Here is a 14,294-nt window from a genome sequence, read left to right as displayed (position 1 = left end):
GGATCTTGTCAAATGTACATACTCATTTGTTTTACGTGAGTGTATAATGGTTGTTAAATTGCCGGGAAGAAAGACAGCCAAGAACGTCAAAATAATGACTGCTCAATACAAAACCGTTTAAATGACGTTTTTGATCTGGAATCAGGAGCCATTTATCTTTCTGATAATGTGCACCTGTTCGCCCGCCACGTTTGAATGCAATATTTTTTGGAAATCAAGGCGTTGTCTGAAGTGTATAAGAAAAAAAACGAGTGACCTTGTCCGGTGACCTTCAGAAGTCACCTTGACCCGGAATACTTTAAATATGTTTGCTGGAGGTGTATGTTTCTTTAATGTGTATCAATATATGTAGAAAATGTCCATTCAAATCATTAGTTCACAAGTTATTTAGATGGGCAATCATGGTGTCGGTAGACCAACGGGTGGACCAACGGACAGACGGACGGAGAGACAAAGAGCCGTATAGTGGTTCAACAATGGCTGAGAAGATCAATAATCAGTTAAAAATCGTCCGTGTAAAACTACCTATATTTTAACACCGAAAAAATATTTCTATTGAACATTAAATTCACACGTGCCACGTCAGTGACGCTCAAGTGCCACGTCAGTGACGCTACATATTAACCGCTCGTGGGAAGGATACATTGGATATTTTCAATTATTTTCATATTTCAGTAAGAAGGATATGTCTTGACTATAATCTACCAAAAATCACATGATTTAGTTGCCTAAACTCATAGAATTTTAGAGTTTCGCTTAGTGAGTGAAATGCAGGTGAGCATTTTTGCCACGCCAGTGACGTTTTTTCAAAATCAAGTTATGTACCCTTAGCTATTTTTACCTTAACATTTTTCACCTTGGGTAGGAAAGTTGTCATATTTCGGGAAATCTCTGCACAAAATTGAGTTAATAAAAGCATCATGAATAATTTTTATTGCTTTTATGGCAAATAATGTCTGATTTTTTGTGCGAATGCCACGTCAGTGACGCTGGAATTATACACGTTTCAGTCATTTTAGACATTAGTTCTGCTGTTATTAGACATGCCAGAAAGAGTTCTTAAATTGATGGTAGGTCTTTGTTGACTAATCGACACAAATTAATTTGTTATAGTCTTCAAGACAAATACCAGATACGCCACATACTCAAATTTCATGTACATATTTGATCAGATATGGGAGGTGTGAGGATTTCAACGCAAAAGTAATCTTTAAGAAGTTGACTCATTCAGAGCGCTGAGCGAAAATGTCAAAACCCATTCTTGAAAATGTATTAAATTTAAATGTAATTTGAAGCATTTATTTTTATTAATGTCTGCTATTTTTGTTTCTGTTCAGTCGGACAAGGTACATCTGCATTTTAAAAACACTTTTTGGCATGTCGCATAACAGCAGAACTAATATTTCAACTAACTTAAAGGCATAGAAAGCTGATGAATATACACGCTAATTGCTTTACCCAGAGCTGGAGACAGACTAAATTAAGTTCCCTGCAAAATATTGTGGTCTAGGAGCCCTTAAATGTTGAGATATTTGAATTTTTATTTTGATCTAGATGGTCCTATTTATAGATTTGGCAACACATGTAACGTTGATGCAAGGGAGCTAACACCGCGGCTTTGTTGACATCCTCACTTTTTCAGAGGCTAGAACAAGCTGTAATGCATATATTATGGTCCGCGCATGGTGACATATCGTCATTATATGGTCTTATGGTGCGTTTGACATCGATTGTGGGCAAACTACACTTTGTAAACACGGGAGTGCGTTAGTATGCCTTTCAGATGCCGTGTGTAGTTTACAACAGATGTTAGCAAACATTACTAAAAGTTTGAAGGCAATGCGTTAAAAAGTTAATGAAATATACAGTTTGTTTTGTCTCATTAGCCGGTAAATGGCTTCAAAAACTGCCTTGTATGCCTTCTGAGAGGATTGACACCTACACCAATCAGCATGCCATAGTGTCCATGTTAGACAAGATATGTTAACAAAACTGACTGTTTTGAATACAAATCAGAATGTTATGTCTAATGCCATGCAGAACATGTTTCGTTTTAGTTGTTTGGATTTTGTGTCGATTTTAACGCAGGCACTTTGATTTTGCGAATTTGATTGTAGGGAGTGTCTGTGTTGTAGGTTCCACTGTACAGACACTACGTCATGTAAAGTCAATCGTTGTTTGTGAAATAGGTACATGAATGAATGGCCTTTTTAGTCATATAACTGTTTTAACATTCAACAGCCTCATCAGAAAGATCTGCCCTCAAACGCCCTCTTGGTGTTCTGTCTCAAATAAATGTATGCTTTGTATGCTTGTTGATTTGTACTAGTTTATTCTATAATGAATTTGTAAAGCGCCTGGAGCCAATTGATGGGACTCGCGCTATAGAAAAGTTATTTATTATTATTATTATTATTATTATTATTATCTGCCTACTTTTTATGACAGGTAGTGTAGAACAATTAGTACAAGCCTAATCAGGCATGGGTGATATGAGGAATTCAACGAGAGAGTTATCTTTGAGAAGTGTACTCTTTTTACCATAACGCACAGCAAATGATAGCCAACGCATATACAAGTTCACTTCTGACATGCTTGCCTGAGCATGGCTCTTGAAATAGCATTTTCCAGGAATTTATGTTGAATATACGAACGATTATATTGCAATTTGAAGCTTTCAATTCTCTTAAAGTCTGCTAATTTTCGAACGATTCTGTTTTAGTCGGAAGGGATGCATCTTTATTTGTAAATCTCTTTCTGGCATGCCGCATTAAAACATGACTATTGCTTCATAAGACTTAAGATTCAATGTGAGTTCTACGACATGTACGTAGTACAAAGCTCAAAAAGATGTACTGCTATGCATCAAAGGAGTTACTGAAATGTACCTGGAATTGTTGTGTCTCAACACGCACCAAAACAGCCTCAAAACCTTAAATGGCGTCTGAGAGGAATGGCACCTACACAGTTCAGCAAGCCATATACCACCCTTTTCAGACAAGATAGGTAAACAAAACCGACTGTTTGGTACACAATTTTTGATTGTTCTTTTCAATGGCATGCATCACATGTTTCTGTTTGAGCTGTCCTTTTTGTTGTCAATGTCAACGTAGGAACGTTATTTTTTATGAATTTGATTTTTGGTAGTGACTACTGTGTTCCACTGTATGCACACTACCTATAGTAACATCAACCTGTTTGCTGGATATGGTGAGGGAAGAGATGGCTTTTCCAGTAATATATCTTGTTTTTCAACGGCCTCATCATACAGATCTGCACTCAATCGCACCAACCTAGTTTTTTTTGTGACGTGTTGTAAAGACAATAAAATTATCGGTAAACTCTACCTGTTAGTTGACACAGCGTCTTCAAATCATTCGAGAGCTTGTCAGCCAGATTGTTGTCCATTTCAAGAACGTCTGTTTCCTGGACGTCTGTTTCCGGGACGTTTGTTTCCGTGTCCTCATAGTCCAGAAAATGGAGATGTAGAGAAGTGGTGTCATTCACTGGCGAGTGATTTGTTTCCATCCACTTTCTCACTTCAGTGTATGATTTCATTTGACGTGCAGGCTCGCCGTGTATTGTTGATGGACTGTGTTCATCCTGATAACATATTGATAAGTGTTACATTACCTTAAACAACATTGCCCCTTTTATATCCAATCCAAACACACAAACAAACACACACACACACACACAAACGCACGCACGCACACACACACACACACACACACACAAACGCACGCACGCACACACACACACACACACACACACATACACACACACTCTTTTTCAACAAATGATGTGACTCAAAAGGCATGTTTCTTCCTTTTGGACCCAATCAGGCTTTTGCAATCGATAAGGTCACCCCCTCCACTGTGACACATACCACAATTAAAATCCTGACTGCTTTATGAGTAGAGTGGACTTTTTGGACCAACAATTTTCCCATATAAGACAATGTGTAAGGCTTTCAAGAAACTAACACACAAAACACTTTTATTTCTGAACAGAAAGCAGCCAGGGTGTTGACGTTTAGCAGGTGTCAAAGCAGAGGGATGGCCTGATCTCATTTTAAAGCCATAACAAATCTAACCCCACCTACAGAGTGACCCCCCCCCCCCCAAAAAAAAAAAAGTCGCGTAAGGCGAAAATACAACAATTAGTCAAGTAGCTGTCGAACTCACAGAATGAAACTGAACGCAATGCAATTTTTCAGCAAGACCGTATACTCGTAGCATCGTCAGTCCACCGCTCATGGCAAAGGCAGTGTAATTGACAAGAAGAAGCGGGGTAGTAGTTGCGCTGAGAAGGATAGCACGCTTTTCTGTACCTCTCTTCGTTTTAACTTTCTGAGCGTGTTTTTAATCCAAACATATCATATCTATATGTTTTTGGAATCAGGAACCGACCAGAAATAAGATAAAAGTGTTTTTAAATTGATTTGGAAAATTTAATTTTGATAATAATTTGTATATATTTAATTTTCAGAGCTTGTTTTTAATCCAAATATAACATATTTATATGTTTTTGGAATGAAAAAATGATGGAGAGTAAGATGAACGTAAATTTGGATCGTTTTATAATTTATTTATTTTTTGGTTACAATATTCAGATTTTTAATGACCAAAGTCATTAATTAATTTTTAAGCCACCAAGCTGAAATGCAATACCAAAGTCCGGCCTTTGTCGAAGATGGCTTGGGCAAAATTTCAATCAATTTGATTGAAAAATGAGGGTGTGACAGTGCCGCCTCAACTTTTACAAAAAGCCGGATATGACGTCATCAAAGGTATTTATCGAAAAAAAGAAAAAAACGTTCGGGGATATCATTCCCAGGAACTTTTCTGTCAAATTTCATAAAGATCGGTCCAGTAGTTTGGTCTGAATCGCTCTACACGCACGCACACACACACACACACACACACACACACACACACACACACACACACACACACACACACACAGAGACACACACACACACACACACATACACCACGACCCTCGTTTCGATTCCCCCTCTATGTTAAAACATTTAGTCAAAACTTGACTAAATGTAAAAATGCGAAGTACTTCTACATTTGTTCAGCAAAGTACTTCAAATTTGGTGAACATATACTTTCACTCATGAACGATCATATAATAAATATTTAAATTTGCAGGTCTGACTTGAGTGCTTTTAAATTCGGTGATCGACTCAACAGGAGGAGGTTCAACATTAAGCAGAACCAACTCTCACCCGATTCAAACCTTTTACACTACCCGTCATAAAAAAAGTACACAGACACATTTTGCTGTAGATCTTTGTGATGCGGCCAGTAATATTAAAACCAAGTTTATTGCCAGAAAGGTAATTCATTCCCCTACCGTATGAAATAAAGTGTTTTATTTTTTATGAATTAGTGTTTATGCAGTGTACCGGAGACCTAATCAAATTCGCAAAAGAAAACTTGCAGACACACACAAAATCAAATAAGTAAGAGTGACCCCGTTTTTGATCTCAAATTGAAGAACAACTCATTTGTGAACACGCCAGCCAAGGACGACTGCCCGAGGAATAGACTTACGTAACCATGCCAATACCAACACAGTCACACCCCATACTTTCATCATTCTGCACAAACATTCTTACAACCAGAAGTCCAAACAAATTATTTGCGGTTCAGTCCACGTAAAGTGAAATAATATTAAAATAGATACATTTCAAAGAAAAGCAAGTTATATTCAAATAATGAATATTTAAACACAAGTTATAACGTAAAACAGGCAAAAACGATTGATGCAAACATTCAGATACTGATACAAATAGTTTTATGGGCCAGGGGATTACATTGCCTTTTCTACCCATACAAATTTATTTGGTTCAGCTGATGTGCCTAACAGTGTTGTGTTGCCATTTTGAAGAAGACTGGTGTCAGCCTCGTCAGAAGCTGTAAAAGGTTTGTTTTCGCGTCTTTTTTGTGGGCCATGTGGGTAAAAAAAACGTAGCTTTGTAATGGCTCGTTTTATTGTTTTTTAATTTACCATGAGTTTTTTTATTAATTTGCAAAAGAGTGTGTAAAATATCATTGCGTTTTCATGAGTTTATTGGACGAACTGGAACTTTTAAGAATAGGGTTATAAAACGGTAATCACTTTTTTCAGTGTAGCTGCAAACATTCTGCATTTTGCAAACTTCAACACAAATGAATATTACAATTGGGGATCAATTTTGGTACAAAAGCAACAACGCGCTTGGGTGGTATGGAAATGTTAACGCAAAAGAACAATTACGAAAAACAGATCTTCCAACATCAAAACCCAGTTCAGCGCAACAGCCTAACTAGGGGGTCCTTAAAGGCATATGTACTCGATGACTATACACGCTAATTGCTTTACCAACAGCTGGAGACATGCTAAATTAAGTTCCCTGCAAAATATTGTGGTCTAGGACCCCTTCAATGTTGAGATATGTTAATTTTCATTTTGATCTGGATCGTCCTATTTATAGATTTGGCAACACATGTAACGTTGATGCAAGGGAGCTAACACCGCGGCTTTGTTGACATCCTCACTTTTTCAGAGGCTAGAACAAGCTGTAATGCATGTATTATGGTCCGCGCATGGTGACATATCGTCATTATATGGTCTTATGGTGCGTTTGACATCGATTATGGGCAAACTACACTTTGTAAACACGGGAGCGCGTACATATGCCTTTAACGTCCTCACAGGAAATTTTCCTTTTAGGGACAAGAGTTGATGATAGGCTAAAACAGCGCAGCAAGACTGAACTGGCACGCTTAAGGGAAAGATACACCTGCGCAGAGTCAGCGGCGCTGCATGCTACAGCAGAGATTATGACGAGTTCATGGCGTGGTTTTTTTTTTCACGCAGCGTGTAGCCGGCTGTTGAAAAAAAATAAATGTGTGACGCCGCTGTGCAGCCGAAGACTAAAATCATTCCTATTTTTGACGCGTGCAGTGTCATTGCAGCGGGCAACAAACCAATCAGACGCTGTATTTTAAGGGGGACAATCTGCTTTTTTGTCAAAGAGGAATTCGTGTCTCTTCATGTCAGATTTTGTCAACGCTTGTAGACGGCCATTTATCAATGAATGCTTCCCAGGTGTTGCGCGTGTGTTGATGTCATGCATAGTCAGGTCATCGTTACGTTTTAAACACAGTCATTTTAGTACAACTATCAGATACTGGTCACCAAAGATTTCAATCGCTGTTAGATCGCATCGATGCGTTCTACTTTACATATCAACTTTGAACAGTACAAAACACTTTTGAAACATGCTATGGATATGAATCATCATTGATGTGACATATTTATTCTTTATGTGTTTTTAAATATTCTACACCTAACCCACAGAACAACTTACACATTTTAAACAAACACTACAAGGACGATAATTCAAATTGTCACTGAGAGTAGAACAGTTACTGTTTCAGAAAATTACAAATCACTTTTTTAACGAAAAGAATCCGAATTATGTCAACATGCTTGGTGGTAACGCTCAATTTAACTTACATTCATTTTATTTTTTTTAAGTGTTTCGTATAGCGCACTTTAAAGGAGAGAACTTGCAAATGTTAATGTCAACTCGGAATTAAGCTCCCCTGTTTTTTCTCGCTACAACAGCGGCATTGACGCTGTGTGTGCGAACTCAGGCACACGTAGCACGCACGCATCATTACCTCTATAATCTGCAGTGCGTCGTCGGTCCTGCTGAAGTTACAGAGATGAGCGGAGACCCTTATTATGAGGGCCCCAAAGGGTTTAAAATCGTGATCGTGATTGGTGTTTTTACATTTATTCAAGTTTTGACTAAATGTTTTAACGTAGAGGGGGGAATCGAGACGAGGGTCGTGGTGTATGTGCGTGTGTGTGTGTGTGTGTGTCTGTCTGTCTGTGTGTGTGTGTGTGTGTAGAGCGATTCAGACTAAACTACAGGACCGATCTTTATGAAATTTGACATGAGAGTTCCTGGGTATGAAATCCCCGAACGTTTTTTTCTTTTTTTCGATAAATGTCTTTGATGACGTCATATCCGGCTTTTCGTGGAAGTTGAGGCGGCACTGTCACGCCCTCATTTTTCAACCAAATTGGTTGAAATTTTGGTCGGGTAATGTTCGACGAAGCCCGGACTTCGGTATTGTATTTCAGCGTGGTGGCTTAAAAATTAATTAATGACTTTGGTCATTAAAAATCTGAAAATTGTAAAAAAAATATGTTTTTTATAAAACGATCCCAATTTACGTTTATCTTATTCTCCATCATTTTTTGATTCCAAAAACATATAAATATGTTATATTCGGATTAAAAACAAGCTCTGAAAATTAAATATATAAATATTATTATCAAAATTAGATTTTCCAAATCAATTTAAAAACACTTTCATCTTATTCCTTGTCGGTTCCTGATTCCAAAAACATATAGATATGATATGTTTGGATTAAAAACACGCTCAGAAAGTTAAAACGAAGAGAGGTACAGAAAAGCGTGCTATCCTTCCCAGCGCAACTCCCCGCTCTTCTTGTCAATTTCACTGCCTATGCCGTGAGCGGTGGACTGACGATGCTACGAGTATACGGTCTTGCTGCGTTGCATTGCGTTCAGTTTCATTCTGTGAGTTCGACAGCTACTTGACTAAATGTTGTATTTTCGCCTTACGCGACTTGTTTTACCTTTCTGTGACCGTGATTGCCGAAATTTCCATTTCTGTGATCGTGATGGGACTTTGCCCGTGATCCGTGATGACAAAAAAATCAAGTCTCGTGATCGTGATCGTCATTTGTTTTCGTGATCGTGATGGGCATTATTGCAAAGCATTTTATTTTCAACGTACATTTTTCACAGCTGAATCACTCTATGATCCTCTATTCGTCAAGGAGCCAATCCTGATTGAAGGGAAGCAACAACACATTCAGAAATATGATTTTAACAGCGATTGCTTCCCTTTAAGAGAACCAATCACACACAAAAAAGAGATCCAATCAGAAGGCGAATTGCAAAAGTCTGCCAAACTTCATCCAATAGAAGGGCTTCGTGCTAAAGCCTTTTGAGTGCATTCAGTCAAATTCGAATTCGAAGATCAACAAGAGGCGAAGCCTTCAAGGCTCACGTAAGAAATCGACAAACAGTAACACAAACTCAATCACTCCGTGTCAATACACATCTATGGTCACACATACACACACACCCACAGTAAGCATTGGTGACACTGTGCAAGAAAGCGAGACACTAGATCTAGATCTGAATGGCCGATTTCGAAGAAAAAAATAGTCTCGGCCCGCTCAAAATAACAATGACCAAGACTTTAAGTAATTCCTTCGAGTGACGTCTAACCCTCTTACGTCATAATATGACGTCTTCAAATGTTACGTCATAATGTGACGTCTTCAAATGTTAAAGTTTCTACCACAGACATACATACATACATACATACGCACGCACGCACGCACGCACGCACAGACAGACAAAAGTTAGCATCGCATAGGCTACACTTACGTGAGCCAAAAAATGGCGTGCAGCGGTACTGTCATCGAACTTCTGTTATATTTTGTGGATTCAAACCAGGCCAAAGCAGGCGGCGAGAATGCCTTCCTTGATGGAAAGGTAAATTCGACAACAAGCTGTATAGGCAATAAAGAAGAATTGAGATTGTAAGGACTCATACTTTTCATCACAAAAATCGTTGAAAAAAATGTCTTTCGAAAGGGGGTGAGAGGTGCGATTTCTCCTCGGAAATTTGTTCAAGATCGTTGAGTTTGATTGAGATCATTGACATTGTCGATATTGCCACGTCCGGCTGTCACTTGCTCAGTGTGATCGACTGGCTCGAGTCTGATCGAGTCTGCGTGTAGCCAAAACCGAAACTAGAAATGTGTTTTTCATCCCGTCAACGTGGACACGCTTGGCATAGATTCTAATTGTCGCTTCTTTGCATTAAGCTTGGATTTATTTTAGCGCCTGTAAACTTATCAACAATGGGTTAAAATACAGGAACTATGGCGGGGAGACTGGCTCGAGTCTGATCGAGTCTGCGTGTAGCCAAAACCGAAACTAGAAATGTGTTTTTCATCCCAGGAACGTGGACACGCTTGGCATAGATTCTAATTGTCGCTTCTTTGCATTAAGCTTGGATTTATTTTAGCGCCTGTAAACTTATCAACAATGGGTTAAAATACAGGAACTATGGCGGGGAGACGTGCCAGTTTGGGTCACTTGATCCTCATGTCAAAGTCGATCAAAGTCATGTTCGTTGGGGATTTTGTTATTATAGACTCTACTATACCATCACACATACATGTACTTTAATTTCAATCCACCCAATAGTTTTTGAGAAAATGGGTTTAAAAGATTTAGCTCTGGAAATGGGAAATTGTGCAAGTATATTCATGTGTGTGAGTGAGGGTGTGGGAGTTGAATGTGTATGAGTGCAGGGCCGATTAGGGGGGGGGGGGTTACAGGGGTTCCGGACCCCCCCCCCCTGGCTGTCAATAAAAAAAAGAAATTAATACTAACTTTAAAAGAAATAATGAGTGGCTGCTGACACCAGTTGATCATGTTTAAAATCAAGGATAAGCCATAAATTGTTCATGAAATAGCTAAAACTCTTCAGCTTCTGGGGGGCTAAGCCCCCCAGTCCCCCCAACGGGGCCTTGCCCATGTACCCCACAAGGTCTACCCCTGGACCCCAGGTTGTAACCCCCCCCCCCTACTCTGGCTTGACTGCTCCGCCCCTGGAGTGTATATTCCTGTGAGAGTCTGTATGAGAGAGAGAGAGCGAGAGAAAAAAACAATGAAAACAACATTCTTGTTACTGATTACAAATCATATGTATTTCTAAACCCTAAAAAAAAAAAGGGGGGCAACAGTTGTCACTTTGTGTTGAACAAGAAATTCCTCCGAGGTAGAAAAAACACCCCCGTCCTTACCATTCTCACTGCCACCAACTGAGAAGGCACTGCTAACAAGTGTGGTTAAAATAAGTTGATTGAGTGGACAAAGAGACAGGCGGAGAAAAAGACAAATCAATATAACTCTTTCTGTAACACCTACTGACCGCATACAGAAAACAAAAGATCCCGAAAAAAAAATCGGTTTGCGCCGCGCGCTAAGAGCAGGTATTGAAATATCTCATCGACCAGATTTTGTCCGGGGTGTATCTGCCGCTTCGCCGGGTAGCAAGTAGGCTAGAGCCGAATACCCGGCTTGAGTGGCGCACTGTACGCCGGCGTCGAACCATGGACCCGTCAAGCTTAGGTCCCTTCCAGACTCGTGGAATGGGAACAGCACGAACATGATTCAGGGGCCATAATGCCATTCCTGATCATATCATGTCGAGTCCCATACTTGTCGATAAATGATAAAATCGTTTATAATGATAAAATCGTTTATTTAACGTCACTCTGTAAAAGTACTTGTCGACGACGCCCTAGGTACCACATCACAAACAGAACTGTGCAATACACAGGTGTTTTCTACAGACACACTCAAACACACACACACAGAGAAGCCGTATATATATATCTATATCTATTGTATAAATATATAGAGATAGATGAGAGTGTATTTTTCGCGTGGCTATAAATTGATTCGACCTTTGCACTTTTACAGTGAGGATAATTTACGGGTTCAATTTACGTTCTGGACACTGCGGTGACCTTCTAAAAATAGTAACAGAACGCCGGGAATATCCGAAGATCCCCCCCTCATACTATAGTGCACCATACGAAGGAAGGGAGGTAAACGCTGAAAACATGGAGAAGATAAGGAAGAGTTATGCCGTAGTTGATCCCCCCAAAAAACCAAAATCCACCAATAACTCCCTAACCGTGTGTTTGACTGGTCCCAATTTTTGTAAGGACCGTCTCAGGAATGTATAGAACCTGTTCACCAAGTTTGGTGACGATCGGTCCGTTCATTCTTGAGATCTACTTGCGAACACAAACAAACACACAAACAAACAAACAAACACATCCAGTGAAACCTATACACACCCCTATACCGGGGGTGTAATAAACAATAGATCCAGAGGAGCGAAATAACTTGGGGTGTGGTTGTGTTTACTTTGACACGTGCTTTCTGTACCTGCAACTTTTACCGTGACCGTGATTTGCCACTGGTGTTCGTGATCGTGAAAACAAAAATCAAGGTAACTGTGATCGTGAAAGCTAAAATTTCCATTCCCGTGATCGTGATGATACCCCCCCCCCCCCCCCCCCCCCTTTGGGGCCCTCTATTATCGCTGTGAGTGAGTGCCAGTTCAGTCTGCTGCGGCCATGTATGTAAATAGACGCAGTGCTGAGTCCAAAAACATAACAACCTCGCGACTTTCTTTGTTAAGTGGGGCACTGAGGGGGTCTCGGCAAGCCTCGACACGGGTAAGTGCCCAACTCAACAAAGAAGTCTCTCAGGATTCCCAACGTGAGTTATAAATAGAACATTGTATAATCTGTATGTCACTTCAAGCAAAGGCGCGCCGCTATGTTATGCACGAAATTGTCAGCGCTTTCAGTGTCGGTCGCAGTTATCTTCTTTTGTGTGTGAAATGCAGTGCGCTCAGTATCATTTTGTGAGTTTGACAGATTGATACAATATATTAATTTTGCTTCACGCGACTTGTTTAAACCTTACAGTCTTTTTCACGCAACATTGCTCCATTGCAGACTGTTCATGGAGACAGTCAATTTCAAAACGCTGAGCTCATATTTTGGGTTTTACAAGACAATAGAAATGTTTTTTACGCTTTCCCTCATGATGTAAGTATCATGCGAATCTCGCGTGTCACGAGACAGAGTCGGAACAGCCGGTCATCAAAGAAATCAAACCAATAAGTATTGTGATTTTGGAAAAGAACGTTTTCGTAATTATGACTAAAAGAAATGCAAAGTTAGAAAAAAGAAGTATGCAACAAAACTCTTTGGAGCAGTTCTATCTTGAGAATACGTTAGAAGCTTTGTTCTTAAACGCGTTTGAGTTTCAACCATTGCTAATTACATAAATGTAACAAGTGAAAATACTCTCACCATCCTCGGTTGTCCAGTGTTCGTTGGCTCCGCCATTCTGCCGCGCAGACTGCTTTCTCGAGCGTCAGTTACAGATCCAACTTTCACATTTCACTGAAAAATATAAACACACACACACACACACACACACACACACACACACACACACACACACACACACACACACAAACATACACACACATTTTATTGCTGCAGGATTCTGAACGTATTTTTTTACAGACACTCGCACACACACACACACACACACACTCACACACACACACACACACACACACACACACACACACACACACACACACACACACAGGGGCGGACGAGGGGGGGTGCACAGGGTGCAGGTGCACCCCCCCTCCAGCAACAAAAAAAAAAAAAAAAGTTGGGAAAGCTGATTCTATGACCATTTCTAAGTTCAAATGGCATTTTGCTTCTTTGGGCCAACAAATTTCCGGGGGGGCATGCCCCCGGACCCCCCTAGCAAATTCGGGCGCTTTGCGCCCATCACATTCATTTTCGATTCAAAGTGCACCCCCCCCCCCCCCCTTACAAAGCAACTGATCCGCCCCTGCACACACACACACACACGTGCGCGCGCACACACACACAAAGAGAGTTGCTTTTTCTTGGAAACACTCAGGTAAATAAACATACTTGATATTGTAGGCAAAACACTAGCAATAGTAGTTATCGTTAGATGTGGCTGTGATATCCACATTTATCAGTCACAATGTCGAGAAAGGAGGAATCATATCAGATCTATGTTTCCGCCTTTTGAGATATTCAATTGTGACTGAAAAATGTGGATATCACGGCCACATCTAACGATAGCGAATTTATTGAGTTTTGTTTTGGACAGTTTCATGCATCCTTTTTCAAAATAAACAAGACAGGCTCTTCCGTAAACCTCCCGTCGGTAGCTGCTGAGGAGTCTTCTTTGGGATCACCTCAAGGTCTCGGCCAACCAAGACTACCCAATATTGACGGACTGTGTGATGATATCTTCTGCTATGGTCTGTTGAGACAGTGATATCAAAATCGAGACCGTAGGTCGAGATTTTGATATCAATGTCGAAACAGACCAATAGCAGAAGATATCATCACACAGTCAGTCAATGTTAGATATATTGCTAATTCTCTGGACATTTTGTATTTACTGTAAAGAAATTACAAAAGTATTTGTCTCAGTTTTGGCTGTTTCATATCCCTCCCTCTGATTATTATTTCTTTTTGTTCACTCTTTTCTTGTACTTTTCAGTATTTCAAAATGTCTTTTGT

The 14,294-nt window shown here is 39.9% G+C and overlaps 1 protein-coding gene across 1 annotated transcript in view; it reads right to left on the bottom strand.

The window, feature by feature from the left end:
• The window catches only part of LOC138956876 (uncharacterized), a 50,025-nt gene that overhangs the window by 25,703 nt on the left and 10,028 nt on the right, over positions 1 to 14,294 (bottom strand). Inside the window, exons 2-3 of the mRNA XM_070328094.1 lie at positions 13,023 to 13,115; positions 3,348 to 3,603 (exon numbers count right to left, since the gene is read on the bottom strand). Coding sequence (XP_070184195.1) covers positions 3,348 to 3,603; positions 13,023 to 13,058 — 292 coding nt within the window. The 5' untranslated portion in view covers positions 13,059 to 13,115. The remainder of the gene's footprint in view (positions 1 to 3,347; positions 3,604 to 13,022; positions 13,116 to 14,294) is intronic.

Source organism: Littorina saxatilis, unplaced genomic scaffold (assembly GCF_037325665.1).
Source record: "Littorina saxatilis isolate snail1 unplaced genomic scaffold, US_GU_Lsax_2.0 scaffold_178, whole genome shotgun sequence".
Classification (NCBI taxonomy): Eukaryota; Metazoa; Mollusca; class Gastropoda; order Littorinimorpha; family Littorinidae; genus Littorina; species Littorina saxatilis.
Note: the sequence above shows the minus strand (reverse complement) of the source record. Positions and strands in the feature narration are given on the sequence as shown.